Here is a 25,787-nt window from a genome sequence, read left to right as displayed (position 1 = left end):
AGCATTAATGCAGCTTGTGTTGGAATGAAATTGAGTGTGTGTGTGTGTGTGTGTGTGTGTGTGTGTGTGTGTGTGTGTGTGTGTGCTTCAGATTACATTGCAATTCTGTGTACTTGTTTGTGCCAACATTGTCCTGATCCTTAGATCAGCCATAATCAGTCAAATTTTGCCACCAAAACAGCTCTGACTCGCCAAGACCTGGACTCAGTGTGCTGTGGCATCTAAAACAAAGAAGTTGTGGAAATTTGTAGACAAAAAGTTGCAGTCCTTTAAGTTCAGCACACCAAAAAATGCTCAAATGGACTGATTTCAAGGGAATTTAAAGGCCAAGTCAACACCCAGAACTCTTTACCATATTTATGAAAACTATTTTACTATTCTTGCAGTCTAAAAGAGAGACATAACCTCTATTAGTCAAATACAACTTAGACATATTTTAACTTTCTCACTCAGATCCACCCCTCCTTGCTGCCATTATGTTGACAAAAGTTTGTGGACACATGGCCATAAGATTTGTATTTGCTTTTTGAATATCCCATTCAATACTGAGTCCCCATTTGCTGATATAATAACCTCCACTCTTCTTGGAAGACGGTGCTTGTGGAGATCTGTGCTCATTCACACACAAGAGTGTTAGTAAAGTCAGGTACTGTGGTATAAACATTCATGACATGATGCTGTTTAGGAAACCAATCATGGTAAATAAAACCAGTTATGATCGCTATTTGGAAACGGGATGCTATGTCGGTACCATGACGTACTAAAAAGCAAGACATTATAACCTTCCAGAACAAATTCATTACAAAAACACCAACACGCTCCTCCATAAGAGCCTCCAAAAATGTGTTTTTTTTGACCTACCAGCTCTACATCAGCGCTCAGCTGCACAGAGCCTCAGCTACGCAGTAAGAGAAGCACTTCAGGGCCATTCAGTCCACATACAGACGTGTGTGTGCGTGTGTGTACAGCACAGGGAGGAACATTATTTAAGAAACGTATTAGAATTTGCATATAAATGCTTCCACCCAAGGCGGCTCAGGAACAAATCATAGTGAGATAAATCAGAGCAGATTTTAGAAACCATGTCATATCTTACTCATCGCAATCTCCAAGCAGCAGATACCACAATTCTCTGGAGGGAAACACATCAGCTAACGCTTATCTGACAACATATTCGCTTGTACAAACTTTTCAGCACATCGCCAGGGGATCGGCAAGCTTTATGTTCTGTGTACAAGTGGAATAAAAGCACAAAACTCAGTCTTTATATCAATAGAGCTATAAAAATGTCAAATAATGTGCTCGTAAACTCAAGTTATGATTTCAGCCAACAAGAAACAACAAAAGTCATGCACTTCTGCGTTCAACCATGACCCCCTCCATCCCCCAATTCCAGTTCAATTCCCTCATGTTTACAGTTTTTGATATTAATGCGAAGTCTTGCCAATTCTATAGTTGCACAAGTATTGATTTCTTGCTCATTCCTGTCAGCTTTAAACGTATTGAATCTGTTTATTTGCTTTTTTCTTATCCTCGATTTTCCAGGTGGTTTTTCTCACCCTTATTTGCTGCACCTTATAAATTTGGCGTGTGTATAAATACAGAAAGTCAATAAAGCCACACATGGACTGAAACCTGAACCCAGTCTCCTTAGACTAATGCTGTTTCATGATCTCAGCCGAAATACCATTGAAAATATCATTCATGACTAAGACTTGCAGGTGATCATGTTGGATTCATTTCTATACATTACAATATTTCTTTTTCATCTTTTTAATATTTCAAAATATATAATAAAGATCCTGTGACGAGCTGCTATTCGCTGGAATCCGTGTTCTTAAAACTCACCGATGTTTCACTACTGAATCATTTATCGCTATTAAATGTCATGCACCCACTCATGCTGTGCTTAAGGCGCATAAACACACACACACACACACACACCCCTAAACAGACAAGCTTGATTCTCCTTATTAAACCCTATGTGTATGTGCTGTCTATGTGTATATTTTATTTACAACTCAGCACCACTGCTGCTACGTGAATATGAAGTATTACAACACTACAGACACCGAGGCGTGTCGTGAGAGTCACATAGAATACAGATTAACATGGCAGAGGTAGAGCTGTGTCTTCCTGGAGACACAACAGTAAAAAAAGATCGTCTGGTTTTATTTGACTTGAACCGAAAAATAAATGCAAACTATCAGTAGCATATTGAATCGTAGAGCATCGGTAGCTACTTCACATGTGTCTTCAATGTATCGTTGATTATGCATTGCGATGTGAATCGCATCGGCCTCAGTTATGGAGCTGCACGTCTCTACCTCAGACTAATGCATCATTATTTATTCTGTTTCAGTGAAATTTGTATCACAATAATTAAAAAAATCATAGTCATGGAACAGTCATGTTACATAAGGAGTAAGTAAAGCACACAAGGTTACGGTCAGTTTGACTAAAAATGTCTAAAGCATTGCTAGCTATGTGCTATTAATCAATCGCTGAATGTCACACTTTGATCAAGTTAGTGGAAAGCTACATGTTGCACAGACATAAGCCTGTATTAAATCAGATATCGTCTGCCAAAATGTCAGCAACGCTCCGGCACCGCAGTCCACAAGAATTGCTTTCTTCTTCAAAAGCCAATAAGTTTCACAATACCCAAATACCTATTGCAAACTGATTATCAAGGTAATCAAAGTATGGCATTCAATGTGTAAGGAAATCATACTTCAGTGGTTAAACATTGAACTGTGTTTTTACTGCTATTGAAAAGAATGTTGTTATTGTGAATTATTAAATTAAAATCTTCCTTATTGGGACAGAACTCATCATCTAATAGGTTTCACAGTTGCCAGCTTGGCATGCATACAGATATTAAGTAAAGATATACATACATAGCGTAAAGCTATCCATACATACAGAATTCTTATGCAATATGAACAAAAGTATTGTGACATTGTGGTAACACCACATCTGGCTGGAAAAGTCAATGTTGAAGACACGCAATTTTATAAGATGTCTTTGGATGGTAGAATGAAATTTTCCCTTCACTTGAACCAGAAGACCCAAACCTGTTCCAGCCTGGCAATTCCCCTGTGCACAAAGCAAACTCCACTGAGATAAGCTTCACATGGGATGAAGTGAAAGATCTTCAGTGGATTGCTATAGAGCCCTGATCTCAACACTACTGAACACCTTTGGGATGAATCTGATTTCTGACTGACCCACAGGCTTTCTCACCTCACCTACATCAGTGCCTGACTTTACTAACCCCCCTGTGGTTGAATCCATAAGAGTGGAGCTTATTATATCAGCAAAATGGGGACCAAATGTGGAATAAAATGCTACATCTATGTTAGAATTGAATTCTCTTTTATATGTGTGTGTTCGTTCAATAACTGCCTGTGAATTGTTGGTGAGAATGTGATTTTGTTGGACATGTAGCGTCAGCTCCTTTACTGTCTCTGTTTGGACTCTAAATTAAAGCATCTATTAACTGAATCAATGTAAAAAAAAGTAAACTAGTAAACAACGAAGCATTTGTTCTGCCTAATGTGTTGTGCCTGCTCTAATGCGATCGTGGGCTCAGTTGCTGATCTTAGCACCGCTGGTTTGTAGTGATTCATTCGCATTGGCCCCTTCTTAATGCATGCGTCTTTCACTCCTTGTCACTTCCCGGGCTATATTTAGCACTCGCTGACTCTGGCATGAGCCGCTGTACCAGCGCTGCTAAGTGAAATCCCAGATCTGCTCAGTAGCAAAGCTAAAAGATTAGTGCAAAGCTAGATGCTAGGAGAGAACATTAGAGTGGGTGTTTGTGTGTGCATTCACCAATATAACAGCAGATTTCAAACGTATTACTAAAAACAGTAGATTTCTTACGTATAATGCGATCAGGGGGCGCTAATCTATAAATCTGAGTTTCAGTGCCACACAGGGAACTAGGCAGATTTTAACATTGCAGAGCAACAGCAACATGCTAAATCCCTGATGTGTTCATTTGTGTGTGGTGGCTTTTTATTTTATAGATTGTACTCTTCTTCACCCTGATATCTGTCTGTTTAGATATCATCTTATTCAAAGTGATTGGCTGATTGTTAGACACTTCCCTCAAGGCTCTGATACAGCAGCTGGAGCTATGCTATACTACCTACAACACACACTTAACTAAGAATACAGCAAACACAAAATGAGATGGAGCGAGTGTGTGAGAGACGCTTGAGGAAAAAGTATATAGTACACGTTCAAGTGTTTCTTAAAATTCAATGTGTTCAATGTGAAAAGTCTATTTTCAAGAAAATGTGTGTCAACAACAAAAAATGTGCTTAGCTTGCGGTTAACTAGCAAGTCTTAATGTTAGCTCGCTACATAACCAAATTCGATTGTTAGTTGCTTCCTGTGTTAAGAGATTACTTTGCAATTGGAACTCTTTAAGATAGAAACTAATGATTTCAAAGTTTGTGGCTGCATTTCTGCAAATGGAGTTGGAGATTTCAGGATTAATGGTGCCCTCAATGTTGAAAGATGCAGGAAGATACTTATCCATCATGCAATACCATCACAGCATCTGATTGGCCCCAAATTTATTCTGCAGCAAGACAACAATCTCAATCACAAAGAACAAGGAGTCTTGTAAGTAATAGTTTGGCTCCCACAGAACCCTGATCTCAACATCAACAAGTCTGATTGAGATCAAATAAAGAGAAAAGGATTTGAGGCAGCCTACATTCACAGAAGATCTGTCCTTGAGTGGCCAAATCAGAGCCCTTAAATCAGATTTAAAATCTGTGGCTGGAAAGCAGTCCAATGCTGCTCAGCATGGAATTTGACTGAGCAATTCTGAAAGGAAGAATGGGCAAATATTCCCCAATCTAGGTGTTTAAAGCTAGTACAGATATATCCAAATCAAGTATTGGCTGTAATTAAAGCAAAAGTTGGCTGTACAAGGTATTAAATAAAAACCGACAACTTTTCACCCTTATTGTTTGTTCTTCAATTTTTTTTAATTTTTTTAACTTTTTTTTTTTCTTCATTAGTTTCAAGTTATGAGGCAAAATTTGTAATTAAAGCTGGAAAAGGTTTTTTGCTTTGTTGAATGGGTTTTGATTTCAGAATGTGACACAGCTTGTAATAAAAAAAATATATATATTGTTAAAAAATATTTGTTATAAAAATATTGTTTCGAATAATTTCTGGACACACATCACTAGATAGATTAAGCTAATGAGTATAGAAGTATAGAAGTATAAAAAATATATAGATTTTTTTAAAACAATTAATTGTGTTTCATTCCTCAAAACAGCAGCAATCAAACAAGGTTCATTTTTGGTTTGTAAAGATTTATCATGCATAAATCATGTAGGAATATGATCACGGTTGGCAATTTTTCATCACTAAAAGCTATTTGGCTGTAGTACAATCCTGTACAGGTAGCACATTCAACCTAGAAGGGGTGTCTACAACTGAGAAAATAATGATTTGTATGGATTTTTCAGGCGTGTATATGTACATTATAACGCATGTAATCAATGCACATGCATTAAATGTGCATTGATAATCAAATGGTCATTTGTAATACATTAATATTTTACTGTATGGTGCAGACCAAATAAAATGCTTTAGCAATACTTTAAATGCTAATAAAAACCAGCATCTGAAAGGAGAAAGAGCGAGAAACGCAATGATTACAAATGGCGTTGGATGCAACAAGATGTAAGGGATAATAAGAAAAGAAACAAGATCACACGTCCGAAACGAGATCAAAATCTAAACACTGGCTTCGAACATACTTGTTGAGACAATGTTGAGGAAGAATGATCAAAAGAAATTGCACAATATATCTTCTCAGAGACTAAAAATGGACGCCTCTGACCTAGCGAATGCTCCTCGTGACATTTCAGAGCGTCATCGCTGCGAGATCGATGACAGAACTGAAACGCATAATTGGCCCGAATGTTGGCGCTTTGGAGGACAAAAAGCGGGCTCGCAACATTGACTTTAACGGCAGCTCAATAACAATGACACCAGCATGTGACTCACTCCGGCGACAAATGATCACAAAGTGGCAGACAGGAAGTGCTTGGTCTTTAGGTGCTTTAAAAATCGACGGCTTGAAACCGAGCTTTATTTAAAAAATTCGAAAGCAACTAGACTTTTTGACCATTATCGCGATCAGCAGTGTATATCTTTATATAGTATTATATAGTATATAAGTATTGGAACTTAAAAAAAGATATATTTTTGCAATTGAGGCTTGGTTTAATGAAATATGTTCATGTGCATACTACATAAAACAGAAAATCTGGTCTCTGGATGTTGTTAGAATAAAAATAAAGGTGACGGTTAAAAGGGCTATTTCACTGTTAACTTCAGAGTTATAGTTAACTTTAAACATACTGTATATTCAGTATAAACTATATCCCTGAACGAATTATAAACATTGTTATAATTATTAATTAAAATCCACAACTCTAATATATATTATGCAAGTTTATTAATAAGAAGTGCATTTTATTATATCAATTTGACGAATATTTTATTATATAATAAGCAGTGTCATAATGCATTATTACATAAATAAAAAAGACACTAATCATGCTTGCATAAAGGATTATAAGGCATGTCTTAGTTTAAAAAATGTAATACTAAATAATAATAAATAATCAAGAATTAGTTGAATAACTATTTATAATGATGTACAGTATATTATACCTACATAATGCATTATAGCATGGTACAAACTGTTTTTATAGGCCATTATGCATATAAGAATTAAAGAATAAGGGAGATAAACAGACCTGCTGCATCTACAGTGGAATAAAGTTGCAGTCACACCATAAAGTTATGGAAAAGAGTAGTGGAAGCCAGGCTGAGAAAAGGCAGAGGAAGAGGACTACAGATTCAATATTTGCTTTGAGAATGTTGATGGAGACGTATAGAGAAGGTCAGAAGTGTTTGTGGATATAGAGAAAGCGTACGACAGGTTGCCAAAAGAGGACTCTTGGGATTGTCAGGTGTGCCAGAGAAGTATATTGTTGTTATATTCATGTAAATAGTCTCAATAATTTTAGACTACTTTGCAAAATTGACTATAACACTGCTACCTTTGTAATAGTGCGTTAGCATGTCCTCGAGGACAAGCAAACTCCTTGCGGTATTAGCATTCCTCAAGGCCCTATGCGAGTGCCCACCCAAGTTGTTTTTGGAGCTCAGGGCTCATGAGGAGATCAAGAATGGAACAGTGGGAGGATGAGTCACCGCTTTGCTGCTTTATTCTACACTCCTGTTTTTCTGTTGCGTATTCTAAATAAACCTGGACCAAAAAAAACACAACAAAAAACCCGTCACATTAATACTGCATCTCTGTACCTGATACTCATCCACATATAGTGAGAAATGACGTCCCTCTTGACGCAGTTCATGGTATATAGACGCATTCAGCAGTTACTGTGGGTGATATGGATTAAACTCTCAGAAAGAGCAACGAGACATAAGTAAAAAGTATATATTTATATATACACAACAGTGGACGATCTTGAATGGCCTGCTATAGAGCTCTGACCTCAGCCCTACTGAACACCTTTTGGATGCTCCTCTAAAGTGAAACATCTTCCCATAAGTGTGGAGGTTATTATGCCGCTCACTCGGACTGTCAACAGGAAATGCGAATCATTCGTCACGTTGAAAACAACCGGGCATGAAAAAACACACTTCACCTGTGTTCTGAGCTGCACGGCATCGGGAGAAAAGCTTCACCGATGGTGATTTTTAAACGCACGATGATGCCAAAAGAAAAACTTGTTGTGAAAGGCAAGAGGAAGACAGTGAACAATGACTTTCTTGGTAGGCTACTGTTTAGATACAAGCCGTGTAACAGACACTGTCTTTCGTTAAAGCCTGTGTAAAGTTCATTAGTTTCAGTGTAGGAACCTGCGGCTTATAGACAGGGGCTTATTTACGTTCAAAATAAAAACCTCTGTAAAATTCAGTGGGTGCGGCTTATATTTGGGTGCGCTTAATAGTCCAGAAATTACGGTAATTGTGGAAGCCTTTTACCAATTTGCTTAAAAAAAAAATTCATGTCCAGTTTTTTTTTAAGGCCAGACAGTGTGACAGTGTATGCATCTGAAAAAATATGTATTAATGACTAAAAATAGTACAATAAAGAAATATACGTCTTCTTGATAAATTTAAAACAAACAGGATTTTTAGATAAGAACCGAATCTCACTTCTTTGGATGCTTAATGGTTCTTTCAAAAGAAGGTTTTACGTCAAATCTTCAACAAATCCTCTGAAAGGCAAATAATAGCATTAGTTAGACCGCTAGCTTAACCGTTGCTGTTTTGTCCCCTCAGGATCATCTCCTATTAAGCCTCATATTACACAGGAATCCATACAGCGCCAATTTGCATTAGTTTAGGATGAACTGGCGGTGGACAAAGACGTCTGGACTGGGCTGTAACCTAACAGCTGCCTGCAGTGTGATGTGGAACGTTGCTCGACACCTCCTTTGACCTTTTTGATCGATGCATCGATCGGCGTCTCGTCTGCCTGTGTAATTTTACACCTTGCCTGCCACAAGTGAATCCAGGCAGGAGGTTGTAGTTAGAAACTGGGTGGAAAAGGGAATTTTTTTCGCAGTAGTTACGGCGAAGACGTAACCAAGACGTAAAATGATGGTGCGATACGGTTCAAAGAGAAATTGAGATTTTATTATAACCCAGATTCTCGGCAAGTTTTAACGCTTTCGATGCCGCAGAAAATGCCCAGCACTTTACTTTGATTATGGCTGGAAAACTATTAGAGCTTCTGTTAAAGAAAATCAATCACCAGAAAAACAACCAATCAGATTTGAGAATTTAACAGCACCTCGGTTTACGCGTACATACGAGTTTGTGTCTATGCAGGAACGTGATCCTGTATATGATATCATCAACATGAAGAAGACCAGTGTTCTATCACCGTTTTTTTTTTTTTTAGAGGGACAAATACCTTAAAGGGGAGTTTTTTTGTAAAAAAAAACACAGGATCTCAAAATGTTTTACTGCTTTTAATTAGATAGAAATTTGAGAGCGATTTACTTTAATTACGGCTCAAACTGCTATCAGAGCCACTGTTATAGATAACCAATTAACACAGACTAACCAATCAGACTCTAGAATTCACCAGCACCTCAGTGTACATGTAATCTAATCCATCCTATCATATCATAAACAATATGGAGATCAGTTTTTCTCCACTGTAAACGATTATGATAAATACCGGGTTGCCAGTGTTTTACTGTTCATTTCACACTCAGATCTCCTTCTGACAACACCAGAAGGTGATAAAAGGTAATTAGACATTGTTTGTCACTGCGATAACAAATTCTCAGCACATAACTGCACAAAGCCTGCGCCTGCGAGTGTGTTTGTGTGTGCGCACGTGAATGAGTGTATCAGTGCTACATTTTGGACCTGCCTGATCTCATCTTCGTTGCCGCTTTCTCAGAGCGAAATCTTAATATAGCAGGCCCCCTTCGTTAGCAGGATGAAAATATTGACATCTTTTTGACAGCCGTATACATAGGGACCAGGCTTGCTGTCGCCATAGAGACAGAGGCGGATGGCATGCAGATGTAGCGTGCTTTCTTATATACAACTATGCGCTAACGTGCGATCGTCTTAAAACGGACTCATCACAGGAGAGCTTTTCAAAAAACCTTATTTCCTCTCTTCGCTGCAACTGTAGAGTATGCGCGAAAAGGGACTGCGAAACCCTCAGGGGTGTGTGAAGTAAGCAGAATTATTTATTAGTCATATTGACTTTCTCTTAGGTTTGTGTTTAGATCCTCACTTCACAACAAAAGGTCCATAGGGTGGAATAGGACCTCATCCACCTCCTCCTCCTCCTCCCTGGGTGGAGTCTAACCCAAAGTCCAGGGGTTGGAAACAATTCTGTGTTTAACTCGGTGATGGGTGTGTTTAATAAATGGTTTTGTACTGTAGAGCAGTGGTCCCCAACCCCCGGGCTGTGGACCAGCACCGGTCCGTGGGTCAATTGTTACTGGGCCGCACAGAAAGAATACATAACTTACATTATTTCCATTTTATTTATTATCTGATTCTAAATGATGTTTTATTTTGGAAAATGACCGGATTCTCTCCACCACATCTGTCTATGACTCCCTCTTGATGCATGTCATGATGCCTCGGTCACATGTCTTACCTCCATCCTCTACCTCCTTAAAGGGTCTGCTCCGACCGCTAACACATAATACCTTACCGCTAAATTAAAACCCCCAAGCTAGCAAAATTAACAAACAACAACACAGTGGATTCACGATTATTATTATATTTAGAAAATATCAGACATTAATCCGGTCCGTGGTGCAAAAAAGGACCTCTGCTAAAGCATTGTGTAGGTTAGAGTTAGCTTTAAGGCTACAGTAGCAGAGTATAGATAGATATCTGGATGAGGCACCTGTTTGTGAACCACTGAATGAGGAAGATATTCTACAAGATAAGATAAGACAATCTTATGATAGGATAAGATATATGCCCATAAAATATCACTTTATTACTACAAACTGTTTACATAATAATATATATAATGTGGAGGTTATAATATAATAACCTCCACTCATCTGGGAAGATGTTCCACTAGTGTGACTTTGGAGATTTGTGGAGATTTAATCAGCTACAAGTTTGTTAGTAAAGTCAGTAGGTGAGGTGAGGAAGCCTGTGGTGCAGAGTCAGAGATCCAATTTATCCCACAAGTGTTCAATAGGGTTGAAGGGGTCAATGATCGATACCAGGACTCTCAAGATCTTCCCCTCCAAACAATGTAAAGCATATTGTCATGCTGGAACAGTTTTGGGTCTTCTAGTTCAGATAAGGGGAAAATTGAATGCTACTGAGTTCAAAGGCATCCTGTAAAATTGTGTGCCTCCAACTTTGTGGTCAGAGTTTGAGGAAGAACCACTGGAGCAGTCAGGAATCTCAATACTTTTGTCCATATGTTCACATGTAACAAAATTAACAAACTCGTTATCTGTTATAAATATTAACATTTTAATATCCACGACTGACCATATCATTACATTCCTCATATTCACACACTTCCTCCAAGATATGACCTGATGGTCCAGATGTCACTCTAAACATTTATGAGAACTGTTACTATTTTCTATACACCGTCGTAATTTAGAAATGGTGCCGTTTCATAAATTCCAGTTTTACACAAAGGCCAAATGGAGACACGACAGAGTGAAGTGTGTTTTAGTGTAAAGGCATTTACAAACCAGGCTGAGGCTCTGATGCCCCAGACAGGTTAATCACACACAGGCCAGATATCCCTGGGGTTCCTGTAACCTTTGGGCAGAGCTTGAGAGACTGTGAAAAGGTCAACCAGCCTCGAGCAGAGCTAGAGCAAAAACACAGGTCACTGAGACAAACCAATTTAGACTTTTGAAAAAGTGATATCAAAAAGGGGGACCGAAAAAGACATTTCTACTGACATGGCAAACTACTAAATAAAAAAAAGACATCGCTGATTCGTAAATTGTGAGAACAAAACTCAGGACTGCTAGAAAGTCACTGTTAGGCAAACAAAGCTTTAAAAAATAAAGAAAGAAAGAAAGAAAGAAAGAAAGAAAGAAAGAAAGAAAGAAAGAAAGAAAGAAAGAAAGAAAGAAAAAAAGCTGAGATAGGAAAGAAAGAAAGAAAGAAAGAAAGAAAGAAAGAAAGAAAGAAAGAAAGAAAGAAAGAAAGAAAGAAAGAAAGAAAAGGTGAGATAGGAATGCAGGAAAGAAAGAAAGAAAGAAAGAAAAGAAATAAAGAAAGAAAGAAAGAAAGAAAGAAAGAAAGAAAGAAAGAAAGAAAGAAAGAAAGAAAGAAAGAAAGAAAAGCTGAGATAGAAAAGAGGAAAGAAAGAAAGAAAAGCTGAGATAGGAAAAAGGAAAAGAAAGAAAGAAAGAAAGAAAGAAAGAAAGAAAGAAAGAAAGAAAGAAAGAAAGAAAGAAAGAAAGAAAGAAAGAAAGAAAAGAAAGAAAGAAAGAAAGAAAGAAAGAAAGAAAGAAAGAAAGAAAGAAAGAAAGAAAGAAGAAAGAAAGAAAGAAAGAAAAAGAAAGAAAGAAAGAAAGAAAGAAAGAAAGAAAGAAAGAACAGACACATTCCTGATCACATTATGATCATCCTGAGTGCACTAACACTGTTCGTCATTTGTTGTGAATTATAATACACCAGGTGCAGATACCTGCTACACCTTCTTATATACGAGGTCACCCTCTCCCACGAGGCCACGCCCCCTCCCACGAGACAAGGATGAACTGTTCACACTGGCTCCTTTGGGGAATGTGAGAATGAAATCTAAACACAGAGGCTAAGAGATTTGCACATGGGCTCAGTGTAAAGCTAAGGCTCATTACCTCAGCGCTAGCGAGTTTAAGGGTATAAATTCACCACCGTTCACTTCCTACCTGCCTCAGTGCTACTGTTCACACTGTGCATTGACCTTTAGTGTATAAAAACACACCATTACCCTCAAATTCCATTTTGGGTCCACTAAATGTTTAATATAGTGGAGGATAAGATTATGGTTATGTGTACATGGTGTAGAAATTAATGATTGGCTGATTGCTAATTAAATACTAAGAATACATGATTTATTGATTGATGATTGAATAATTAACGCAAAAGTAATGTTAGAAATACATGATGTATTCATCTTTTTAGTTTGTTTGTTTGATTGTTTATGAACAAACTTCTTCTAACACGCTACAATCCATCACGCTCTCTGAGATCTCAAAACTCCAGACTTCTAGTAGTTCCTAGACTAGCAAAGTCCACTAAAGGTGGTAAAACATTCTCACATTTAGCTCCTAAACTGTGGAATAGTCTTCCTGACAGTGTTTGGGGCTCAGACACATTCTCCCAGTTTAAGTGCAGATTAAAGACGTATCTTTTTAGCGAGTTCTACACATAACATACGTCACATATCATAACCTTGTGCTCCAGAACATCTGATCACATGCACAATATCAACTTGTGCTGTTAATATCATGAACAGCAGCGACGCTAATTTCTCTCCACTGCTTCTCTTTCTCTACCCATCCCTCTCTGATTTACTTTGTTGCAAATCACACTGATTATAAAGTCTCTCTCTCACAGGTTTCTGTATCTCTTTCTCTCTCTATCCCCCTTTTATGCCCTACTGGGTCATGGTTGACACTGTTGGCTTGGAGTGTATCTCTGTTGGCCCTAAAACAGTTACCCCATGGGTGCTTTACCCGCTTTGTTGAATTACTCCAACACATTTAACAAGCATATAGCAGAGCAGTAAAAGTGCCATCACACAGCATAAAACTAGAAATAGAACCAGAACAACAACTTCTTGCATTGGTTCCTGTGTGTAAGATTATCCCAAGGAGAAGCCAAGGTTAGCACTGATTCACTGCCAAGCTGGACAACACACACTCCCAGCGTGACGCACTCGGGCTCAGCAGCTCTTACCCTGTCCCAGAACCTGACTCATGAGCCGTACGGAGTTTACAGACCCGAAACCACAGAATTCATTTCACTCAACGCTGATCGTATTTTATATCCAAATGCAGAAAGTGTGTGTGTAGGTTTTTTGTGTGATTTAATTAAGTAGCAGTTTTTGGCGTATATATTTAAAAGAAAATCCTTTCATCATATCAGGAAATAAGCACAAAAAATAAGGTCTAGAAATAATCTCATCTGAGAGCGAATACTAAAAAGCCTGAGAGAAGAAGGAACAGAAATGAAAAGGTTTTTTTATGAGAAGCAGAAGAGGCTGTGACGAGAAAATAAAGAGGGTGAAAAGAGAAGATAATGAGACAGAGGAGGATGAAGAGTGTGCTGTCACACTGACCTGTAAATCTGTGAGAGGGCAGGTGCACATGAGTGTTAGGAAAAAGCAAGGGCACGACACACACACACACACACACACACACACACACACACACACACACACACACACACACACACAAAAGGTGTACCATTCAGGAGTAAAAAAAAAGGAAAGAAAAGCTAAGTAAATGAAGAAGGTAAAAAGAAAGAAAGAAAGAAAAATAGAAAGAAAGAAAGAAAGAAAGAAAGAAAGAAAGAAAGAAAGAAAGAAAGAGAGAGAGAGAGAGAGAGAGAGAGAGAGAGAGAGAGAGAGAGAGAGAGAGAGAGAGAGAGAGAGAGAGAGAACTGATCTACACACAGTGAGTGTTACCCTGTTGGTGGAGTTGCTGTGTGCTTCTGCTCCACTGTGAAAGCCCCACGATGGCTACCATTTTGGCCCCGAGGCTGGAGCGACGTTTTTTATTTCCTCCGGTCTCAGGTCCGGTGCTGCTCGGGCTCTTCTCCAGGCTGTACATGGTGCCGCTGATGCTTGAGCTGCGTATCACGTTGCGGCCTGATGCCACACTCATCCCCCCAGGGCTGGGCACGTCCACTGAACCGCTGAGCATCATGGGCCGGCACGTGGCCTGTAGACAGGGGGATCTGGGCTGCTGAGAGAGCAAAAATCCAGGGTAAATACCTTCTCTATAACCACACTGCAAATACTGCATAAAAACGCTGAACCTAATGTTTTAAAACGCTTTCATTAAGATTGAGTTCATATCCCATCTCTGCCCTGCCATTACCCAACCTTCATACCAGCAAGTGATAACAGGTTCTTTATCAACCTATGATTCCAGGGACAATAAAAACATTTCAAATTGGGTTTTAAGTTTAAGTGTTGGGACTCCATATGTAATTCTTACACAAACTTTTACCACAAAATTGGAGCTACACAATTCTTACGAATGTCTTTGAAGGTTATAGCATGAAATTTGCTCTTGAACTTGGAGACCCAAACCTTTTCCAGCATGACAATGCGCCTGTGCACAAAACCAGCTCCACGAACATGGTCTACATGGGTTTCAGTGGAAAATCTGGAGTGGCCTGCTATAGAGCACTGAGCTCAACCCTGCTGAACTTTAGGAGGAACGTGAACGCTGACTGCACCCCAGACCTCCTCACTCTACATCAGTACCTGTTGATGTAGCTCTATGTTGTGTGATGTAGCTCTGTGTTGTGTGATGTAGCTCTGTGTTGTGTGATGTAGCTCTGTGTTGTGTGATGTAGCTCTGTGTTGTGTGATGTAGCTCTGTGTTGTGTGATGTAGCTCTGTGTTGTGTGATGTAGCTCTATGTTGTGTGATGTAGCTCTGTGTTGTGTGATGTAGCTCTGTTGTGTGATGTAGCTCTGTGTTGTGTGATGTAGCTCTATGTTGTGTGATGTAGCTCTGTGTTGTGTGATGTAGCTCTGTGTTGTGTGATGTAGCTCTATGTTGTGTGATGTAGCTCTGTTGTGTGATGTAGCTCTATGTTGTGTGATGTAGCTCTGTGTTGTGTGATGTAGCTCTGTTGTGTGATGTAGCTCTGTGTTGTGTGATGTAGCTCTATGTTGTGTGATGTAGGTTTATGTTGTGTGATGTAGCTCTGTGTTGTGTGATGTAGCACTATGTTGTGTGATTTAGATCTATGTTATGTGATGTAGCTCTGTGTTGTGTGATGTAGCTCTATGTTGTGTGATGTAGCTCTGTGTTGTGTGATGTAGCTCTATGTTGTGTGATGTAGCTCTGTGTTGTGTGATGTAGCTCTGTGTTGTGTGATGTAGCTCTATGTTGTGTGATGTAGCTCTATGTTGTGTGATGTAGCTCTGTGTTGTGTGATGTAGCTCTGTGTTGTGTGATGTAGCTCTGTTGTGTGATGTAGCTCTGTGTTGTGTGATGTAGCTCTATGTTGTGTGATGTAGCTCTATGTTGTGTGATGTAGCTCTATGTTGTGTGATGTAGCTCTGTGTTGTGTGATGTAGCTCTGTGTTCTGTGATGTAGCTCTGTGTTGTGTGATGTAGCTCTATGCTGTGTGATGTAGCTCTATGCTGTGTGATGTAGCTCTGTGTTGTGTGATGTAGCTCTGTGTTGTGTGATTTAGATCTTTGTTGTGTGATGTAGCTCTGTGTTGTGTGATGTAGCTCTATGTTGTGTGATGTAGCTCTGTGTTGTGTGATGTAGTTCTGTGTTGTTTTATGCAGCACCAGGGTTCTGAAGAAACGTTGTCTCATTTCACTGTGTACTGCGACAGCTATATATGGTAGAAATGACAATAAAAGCTTCTTGAGTTGACTTGATGAGACTTTAGCCCTGTTTCGTGAGCTTGTGAAGTTTATTACATTCACTTTCACTTTATCTCCAACATTAAATCTTCCTTCAGAATTCTTCATATCTCTCATCATACTTGTTCCAGTATTTTTGCTCCTTTAGTGTGCATGTTGTTACAGCTGGGAAGAACTTGTAGATCCTTTCATCTTCACTGGTCTCTCTCTATCGCCTGTGTGTGTGTGTGTGTGTGTGTGTGTGTGTGTGTGTGTGTGTGCGTGTGTTTTAATTTCATCATGTCAATCACAGCTGAAAACACACACACACACACACATACACACACACTTGCTCATGCTTAACCTGTGTAACATGCTGTAAATAAATTACATTCTCCACTAACACCTCTATAAAACAGCTACTAGGCTGTGATCAGATACCTGAGAATGTGTGTGTGTGTGTGTGTGTGTATGTGTGTATGCCAACCCTGCATTATTTTTTGCCATTTGCAATGACTCAGCCCAGCTGAGAGACGACCGAAACACACCTGCTGAGAGCTAAGGGATCATGCCTAGTCTTCTCTGTCACTCTGTTCTCACTCTTACTGTGTGTGTGTGTGTGTGTGTGTGTGTGTGTGTGTCTGTGTGTGTGTCAATAATTACTTGTGAAGAAAATGAATTAGTAGTTCTAACTCTCAAGCCTTAGTAATGAACTGTTTCATGTGTGTGTGTGTGTGTGTGTGTGTGTGTGTGTGTGTGTGTGTGTGTGAAGAATTGTTCACAGGAAGCAAAGCTCACACTCTTACAGGCCCACAGAACCGAAACCCGGCCTGCTGGTGCAGTTCTGTTCAAAAGTTTGCTGACCCTCATTAGCTTTTATCCTCCTTAGCAAAAGAAACTGTTAGTTTCAATCAATTATTTTATGAAATCATTGAAAGACGTCCATGATCTCCAACATAAAAACACACACGCACGACAGGTATTACACCACAGCTCCTAAATTACGAGGGACAGGTATAGAAGCCACACCTCTTTCATTCAGAGTGACAGGTACCATACATCCTTCATTAATAAATTACAGATACATAAACCACACCTCTTTCATTCAGAGTGACAGGTAAATTGTTGAATTCAAGAACAGAGCTTATCTCGATGAGGCGTGAGAAATATTACACCTAAGAGTGTCGAGTCATTCTATTGAGGTTTCTTGGGTCTTATCTTATCTCGACCCAGAATCAGGCCCAGTGGGGCGCACATTTAGGTCCACATTAGGGAGCGTGTGTGTGTGTGTGTGTGTGTGTGTGTGTGTGTGAAGGGAATTGGGTTAACAGGACATTGATGAATGGTCTGGGTCATTCTGTGCTGTGAATAATAATGACCCCCTCACCTCTGATGAATTTAGGTTTCTCCACTAGGGAGCATGAGGGAAGTGTGAGAAAAGTTAATTTTTGTGCAAATTCATATAATATAGCAATTTTTATTTTTTTCGGTTTATGTTCAATTTGCTATTATTAAAGCCAATTTTAAATACGAGCCATATTTGGACATTTGAAAACTTATCACAAAGTCAATTAATGTTTTTCAGAGGTGTAATAACTAAAAATAAATGCGTTTCATTGCATTGGAATGTATGCACTTTTGACAGACGTGTGAACGCTGACTAAAGCACAATTCAATCCAAATAAAAGACAGGAGCTGAGGAACTATGGATCATTTTTAAGGGCTGTATGCTGGCAGTCATGAGATCTGAAGAAACATCCTTCTTGACGCAAACCTTAACTTCATTACCAATCACAGCAACTAGTACCTGGGCTTTTTCTTCTTCTTCTTTTGGCTTCTCCCATTAGGGGGCGCCACAGCAGATCTTCCGTCTCCATACCCCCCTGTTCTCTACATCTGCCTCTTTCAACCCAACTAACTGCATGTCTTCCCCTTACCACATCCATAAACCTCCTCCTTGGTCTTCCTCTTTTCCTCCTTCCTGGTGGGTCCATCCTCAGCATTCTCCTACTGATATACCCCATGTCCCTCTTCTGCACATGTCCAAACCATCTCAAAGCAACTAGATGAATATCATGTGTTCTTTTAGAACATCCCATTCCACCTTTATACCCCATTTGCTGTTATAATAACCTCCACTCTTCAGGGAAGATGTTCCACTTGATTTTAGAATGCACTTGTGGAGATTTGTGCTCATTCACCCACAAGGGTGTTAGTAAAGTCAGGTACTGATGTAGGTTAGGTGAGGAGACCTGGGGTGCAGTCAGCATTACAATTTATCTCAAAGGTTTTCAGGTTGAGTAGGTGAGGGTTAAGAGCCTTGCTTAAAAGCCCAGCAGTGGTATCTTGGTGGTGGTGGTATTTAAACTTGTGACCTTCTGATACCATATATGGCTGGAAAAGTCAGGTTTCTCAATACCTTTGTCTTTATAATGTAGTTTAGTAATGTTGTAACTATAGTTTATGGAAATATATGGACTACACATTTAATTGTGAACATTGCTGTATTTAATCATTGTTTAAATCACTGAAATTGCTTATTTCTATCTTCTAAAGGTGTCTCACACTTGTGGTTCATTGTGTCTGCACATCTCCATCTCTCCATGTTCATCAGTTCGAGGTGTGAGTTATAACAGTGCATAAAGCCTTGACATGCTCCTTTGATCATCTTCTCAGGTTCTCTCTCCTTCACTTACAGCTATTAGGACCACACACACGCGGCCTGAAGCGAACTCGTTGCTATGATAAAACGTGCTATTTTCATTTGATTTTCATTTCAAAGGCGCACGAGTGAGGCGCCGACTCGTGCTTATGATTATTATCAGTCATCGAGGGAGAGTGATTTATATCCAACACGGAGGTCCTCGGCGCCAGGCCTAAAAGCACTTCAGCTCAAGACTTCAGATCAAAAGGAGTGTTCACACACACACACACACACACACACACACACACACACACACACACACACACACACATAAGGTGAAGGTTGTGTGACAACCTCTCCACTCCTACTCTAATCTGTCCAAACTCATCTGCACTCTTTTTATCACTCGTAATACTCTCTTGCCGGCCAGAGGTAGATGTATAAGATATAGACTAGCCATGCTAGAGGCACCTGTGTAAGATACAGTCTAGCCACGTTAGTGGTATCTGTATAGGATGCAAACTAGCCATGCTAAAGACAAGTGTAAAAAATGTAGACTAGCCATGCTAAAGACAAGTGTATAAGATGTAGACTAGCTATGCAAGAGACAAGTGTATAGATGTAGACTAGTTATGCTAAAGACAAGTGTATAAGATGTAGACTAGCTATGCAAGAGACAAGTGTATAAGATGTAGACTAGTTATGCTAAAGACAAGTGTATAAGATGTAGACTAGCTATGCTAATGACAAGTGTATAAGATGTAGACTAGCCATGCTAATGACAAGTGTATAAGATGTAGACTAGTTATGCTAAAGACAAGTGTATAAGATGTAGACTAGCCATGCTAATGACAAGTGTATAAGATGTAGACTAGCCATGCTAATGACAAGTGTATAAGATGTAGACTAGCCATGCTAAAGACAAGTGTATAAGATGTAGACTAGCCATGCTTAAGACAAGTGTATAAGATGTAGACTAGCCATGCTAATGACAAGTGTATAAGATGTAAACTAGTATTTATGATAAATGTTTTTCAAATACGGATATTAAATATAAAATAGGATTTGATAGGGTTGATGAAAACGGCTTCATATTTTGTATCAAAATATTTTTGTGTTTTGTAGTTTTAAATACTGTAAAATACTTTGTAAGAATTCTACATTATGACATTATAAAAATGCGGCCTGATTGGTGGCTACTCAGTAGTTGATCCATATGGAAGAAGGTGATGAAGGTAAGAAATGTGCAGAGTGCAAGCTTTCAATATGGGTGTACAATGATTAATAAATAAATATTTGATTGGCGAATATTGTACACGAATTGAATGAGCTGTTTAGTAGGTTTAATATTTTGCATACTGTTGCATGAATAACTGCCTGACACATAATATATTATATTTATGATTAACAATTTTGTGCAGTTGTTCATTTTTGATCTGATGCCTTCTGAAAGAATATTTGTGAAAGGAGTCTCCACTGTCAGAGCTTCCAGTAAGTTTTTACACCATGGGAATGTTTCAGGACAGTTTTCAGGAGAATAGACTTCCAGATTGCTTAGTAATATTGAAGATGAGCGCAATAAAGATGGATCTGAAAGTTCATTCCAGCTGTAACATCATGTACACTAAAGGGAAAAATAAGATACTGGAACAAGCATGAGCAGACATATGAAGAATTCTAAAGAATGATTTGTTGGAAAAAAAGAGAAAGAGTGTAAGAGACTTTACACGCTCATAAAACAAGGCTAATTTGTCTTTCTTTAAATCTAATGGTTACATGGGACAGTTACAAGGATCCATTCAAACACCCGATGTCCTTAAGCTGTAAATTCTTTAAGGCTACAGAGGTTGTGTTTTTTTAAATACCTTCATTACCAAACTATGGTATGTATCATGCATGGACATGGGAGCACAAAGTTGTTCATTGTATTGATTAATTGTATATATGTTTCAAAATGTTTCTACTAAAAAGAAACCACAAAGTCAGCAGTCCTCATGCGTTCACTGTGCACAGTTTATACACAGGTCGATGCTCTGAAATCAGCGTTTAAACAAACTCATACGTTGTTCCGTGTAACTAATACGATTATTTGAAAAATTTTCAATATGGAAAATTAGCAATTTTTCAAATGCAAACATGCGCAAGCTTCCGGGTGCTGGTTCTCAGGCAAGATAGAGTTTGGTGAGGGAACTCAGGAGCATTTCTTTACTTTGTTGTACAACAATAAATGATGGAAAACTTCACCTATGATGTGAAGCAGTGATTTGGACTGTAGTGTCAGGTTACGTTTTAAATCAATGGCTTGATTATTTGTATTATTTACTGCATGGCTGCTTACCAAAGAAATGAATTGGACCAAGAATATAGAGCTTATGTTATTATTTGAAAAGCAAACTACCTTGAACTAAATTGTTTCGCAAAAACAGGTACGGTGAGTAAAAAGTTTCAGAGGTCGTCAGGTTTTTGTCAGGCATAACAGACCTCAAAATACTTTGACCAACCAATCAGGAGCGAGTGTTTTACTGAGCAGGGTGATAACAATACACTAAATAGGATCAAAAATGGGGTTCGCTTTGGGTTCATTTTAAGATTTCTACCTAATGTCATTTCAGAGAGTTTTTTTCTTCAACAATGTCGCCTACAGTTTGTTTAATGGTGATCTCAACAGCTGGATTTCTACATCTGGATTTCATCATACCATGTCTAGTCTTAAAAGTGGAACTGAATCAGAATTCAACTTCACACATCCACAACTGACAAACGGGTGGTAAAATCAGCAACAAACGTTTAGACTCTAGAGAAAATCTAGATTCAGCTTTGGGAGACGAAAACAACATGACCCTTTTGACATGAAAAATGTTACAATGACCTGCTAAAATTAGGTTTTGTCTGGTTGATTATGATCTTTTTCCACAATTTGTCTAGCTATTGGAAAAGTTTGGCTCAGGTATTGGGTTACTGAACGGAAGGTTAATGAATCAATCCCCTGCACTGCCATGCAGCCACTGTTGGTTCCTTGAGCATGGCCCTTAACACTCTCTCCACCGGGGGCACTGTATCATCTCTATCATCAACTTCCAAACAAGCTAGGACATGTGAAGAAAGGATTCCACTGTGCTATAATGTACATGTTACAAGCAAAATCCTCTCTCTTCTATCATCTAGTCCAGTAATGACCAGTGTTTATTTGATCAGTTTAGGAAAACAAATAAAACCGCATTCTTTACACTGAACGCCTTCATACTTTTTAAAGTAAAAGCAAAAGAATTTCTTTTGCTTTTACTTTAAAAAGTATGAAGGCGTTCAGTGTAAAGAATGCGGTTTTATTTGTTTTCCTAAACAGATCAAATAAACACTGGTCTACAGAAGAGTGTGATCCCAGCAAACTTATGTTATAGTTATAAATCACACTATGTGACATGTTGTACATTGCAGAAAAATGACCCATTTGAGTGATAAACAAATGAATTGCACTTTGGTTTTTATGTGAGCAGAATAAAACAAAAGGAAGTAGCATCCTTTTGCATTGGGATGCCAATTTGAAAGCTTGAGGTAAGCGTATATACATAAAAGCCTAGCCTACATATACAGTCCAAATAATATTCATGATATCTTTTATAAATGTTTTTTTTTTATTGGAATCCCAAATACCAGTATTCCTTTCATCTCTTTTTGCCTCTTTGGTATTAAAGTTTTAGCAACATGTCGCATTGAACAATATGTAGGTCATAATAAGTCATAAACAGCACACTATATGAGGGTCATTCTTCATTTCTGACAGAATATTTTCACAGACCATCCTTGGTCCCAAGACCGTAACGACGGGTGTCTCACAGTATGACGTATAAAGAACCGCCGTTTAAGAACCATGACCAAAGAAGTCACCCTGATTGGGTCATTCTTCATCTGGGACATGAAGGGAAAAAAGTGTGAAAGTGGCCACTTCTGAACTCTAGAAAATTAACACTCAAATGCAGGTAACAAAATAAATGAAATTGACCAATGAAAAAAAGCTGCAATTCCACTTATTATAGCGATTAGTCCTGCTATCAGTATTAAAGGCAGCCAATGGGCGAGGCGTGCTCCCACTAACATGATCGAAGACCACTTAGTGCACGCTGAGCATCTAACACGGAACAGCTGAAGGAAAGCTCTTGGCATGAGTCACCCCATTAAACCTTCAGGCACCTTCAACCCGACATTATCTCATAAGCGGAGAACAGTGTGACGGCCACGATCCTGAGCCGTAAATTTAATTTCCTCATGCAAAATTTGCTATTAAAAAGCTCAGCACAATCGACCTCTTCGAAATGACTGGAGTTCCTGAACAGAATTGCTGCAACAAGTCCACAAATATAACACTGACTACATGAGTAACCTACAGCAGACACTTCAGATATTCATACTCTTTTAGTAGTTATGAACATATTCAAATACAATCTCCAGTATATAGCATAACACAGTAGATGGACAATGTTCTGGGACCCGAAACCCACCAAACCACAGTCGCATTACATTTTACCTTCACTTGAAACTCTTGTGTGTACTCTGAAAGTAAGCAATTTCAATTTTTTTTTTTTGTGGAACCATGTACAACAATAACACCATAAATGGTATTTATAAGCAGTGCTGAAATTCATAGATTAATATAGCCTGTCATTTACCCTTGGTTTTGGTAACATTTTATATAAAAACAAATGCATCAAAGGTACTTTAGGTTGCTTAATGTCCTGTAAGAGCCAATGCCATGGTATTCCATAATTATGGTCATATAAAGTCCATATAAATATATCACGCCATCAAACCTTCAAAAATGTAAAAAGATTCTTCACCTGCGATTTCACCCATGTGGTTTAACATGTCACGTGGTCCGACCCCAAGAAATCCACTGAAAGTGTTATTCTCATCATAATAATAATAATAAATAAAACATTTTTTAAATTATGTATAAGCAGGATTTCCAGCACAAAAAGGTATCCTTTGATGCCTATATAATTTGGAAAGAGCCTGAAAAGTCAAATGGCACAACCATGGAGTCACATGGTGTTGAGAAAGCGTGTGTATTTACATTCGAGTCGCAAAGACAATGTGAAACAACGTACAAAAAATTTAATAAAATGCATTGCTGAAATATGTGTATATTTTCTCTCTTTTTTAAATGTTAATGTCTTTCAATAATGTGTGGTTCAACCACATGACATTTTTTGATTGTGGTGTCAAGTCATTAAATTCTGATCATGTGATTTACTAAGACGGTTGATTCTTTATAATACTTTGTGTCTGATGCCAGATTTTCACAGCATTACTTGCTGAAATGCACCTTGTTCGCCTCTTGTTAAACAGTGTAGTAGTTTTAGTGGTCTTTATTTAATTGAGCGTTCATTCATCAAGCTTTCAGAAAACAGATGGTGGTTCAAACCGGGAAAGGCGTGAAAAGGAAATGATGAGCCAAATAAAGCAGCATTTATACGCCATCCCTTCCTCACCTGATGACTGTCTAAAGGGTTACAGCATCCGCTGCACAGCATATAAACTTACCAAGAGTGATGGGAGAGAATCAAGAAGATGATCAATCAACTGAAAAGAAGCATCCACATAAATTCCAGTGGAACAGTGTATATAAATGATAAATACAAACAAAGAGACTCGTCCATTTATAAATGCTGACTACTACAGAATTCATGCTGGGTAGCGTTTCTATATTAGGAAAACCAATTATCCATTTGAGCTCCAAAAAAAACACTTTTGTAGGAGGAATTTAGGAAGCTTTAGTGTAAACACAATGGAAGTCCATATAGAATATTAAAATATTAAAACTTTGCATTTACTTGGATCAGTTTTTTGCTGCACGGCGCCAACATTTTCTGATCATATAAACACAGGATTTTGCATTTGTGCATGTATATCTCATGCATATGCAAGTATGAGTGGATGCACATCCTGTGGGTTGTTACAATTGAATGCAATTCAGCCCCAGAATGCAAATAAAGCACGTGCAGGAGAACAGAAGGAGAAGAAATCACATGCAGAGAGGTTCTGTGGAAAAACACAACAGTGCCAAGTAGAGCCTTTACAAAGCCATGACCAGAAATAGACACAAAAAAAATATTGTGCACTGCATATTGTGTATCATTGATGAATATGAACTCACTGGTACTGTATGCAGCAAATTATAAATATATCATTATATACATATATATATATATATATACACATAGTGCATTGCATTGCATATTTATTTACACACATTAGAGCATGCACAGCCACGCCTGAGCCGTGCAAAAATGTATGCACACTCAACACTGAGTAACAAATGGTTTAATAAAGGTATTGAATGATCTTCCCCCTACAGAAAAACACCAGTCTTGTGTAATTTGTGCATGGGAAGCAGGGAAGCGCGCGCTCACCGATGAAAAGCAGGCTGCAGCTCAGGGGTCTTTACGAGCCGTCAGATGAAGCTGTGCGTCCGCTCCTTGGTTCTCAGTGTCATTATTTAGGGTTTTCTTCCTTGCTGTGCGCCTTGGGTGAGGATGCTGCCGTGTGGCTGGGACGCGCCGGGCTGCAGAACCAGGAGAGAGAGAGAGAGAGAGAGAGAGAGAGAGAGAGAGATGCTGAAGGGAGGAGGGCATTGACATATGCAGGATGAGGAGGAACAAAATTGGAGCTGCGTCTTCCATCCAGTTTCATATCTACACAGTGCATGATAGAAGTTGCAAAAAAACACCCAGTTTATGTTTTTTTTGGAGAGACACAAACATGCTCCTTTTGTTTCTATGCAACAAACTGGATCATTTAACTGTATGGTTTACAGTAAAATTGTATTTGCATTGAAAAATCCTCCTGTAGCACGAATTACAGCTGTTGATGTACAGATGTTCTTCTGTAGTTGCATTATTCACCTTATAGGCACCTCAGCATGCAGAAAATAAAATAAAGTGGACTATACTGTAGAATAAAGAAAAATCTGTCAATCTGTGATTCCAATAATGTTTCACTCTCTTTTAT

At 38.6% G+C, this 25,787-nt stretch overlaps 1 protein-coding gene across 3 annotated transcripts in view; it reads right to left on the bottom strand.

Annotated features, from left to right (window-relative positions):
* The window catches only part of rims3 (regulating synaptic membrane exocytosis 3), a 47,175-nt gene extending 21,820 nt beyond the window's left edge, over positions 1 to 25,355 (bottom strand). Inside the window, exons 1-2 of one of the 3 annotated variants that reach the window (XM_046843706.1) lie at positions 25,190 to 25,355; positions 14,216 to 14,507 (exon numbers count right to left, since the gene is read on the bottom strand). In XM_046843706.1, coding sequence (XP_046699662.1) covers positions 14,216 to 14,468 — 253 coding nt within the window. In that variant the 5' untranslated portion in view covers positions 14,469 to 14,507; positions 25,190 to 25,355. The remainder of the gene's footprint in view (positions 1 to 14,215; positions 14,508 to 25,189) is intronic. The other 2 variants (XM_046843709.1, XM_046843707.1) reach the window with 2 other exon arrangements.
* Positions 25,356 to 25,787: the final 432 nt, after the last annotated feature.

Source organism: Silurus meridionalis, chromosome 29 (genome assembly GCF_014805685.1).
Source record: "Silurus meridionalis isolate SWU-2019-XX chromosome 29, ASM1480568v1, whole genome shotgun sequence".
NCBI classification, from domain to species: domain Eukaryota; kingdom Metazoa; phylum Chordata; class Actinopteri; order Siluriformes; family Siluridae; genus Silurus; species Silurus meridionalis.
The sequence above is the reverse complement of the archived record's forward strand: the minus strand, read 5'-3'. Positions and strand labels throughout refer to the sequence as shown.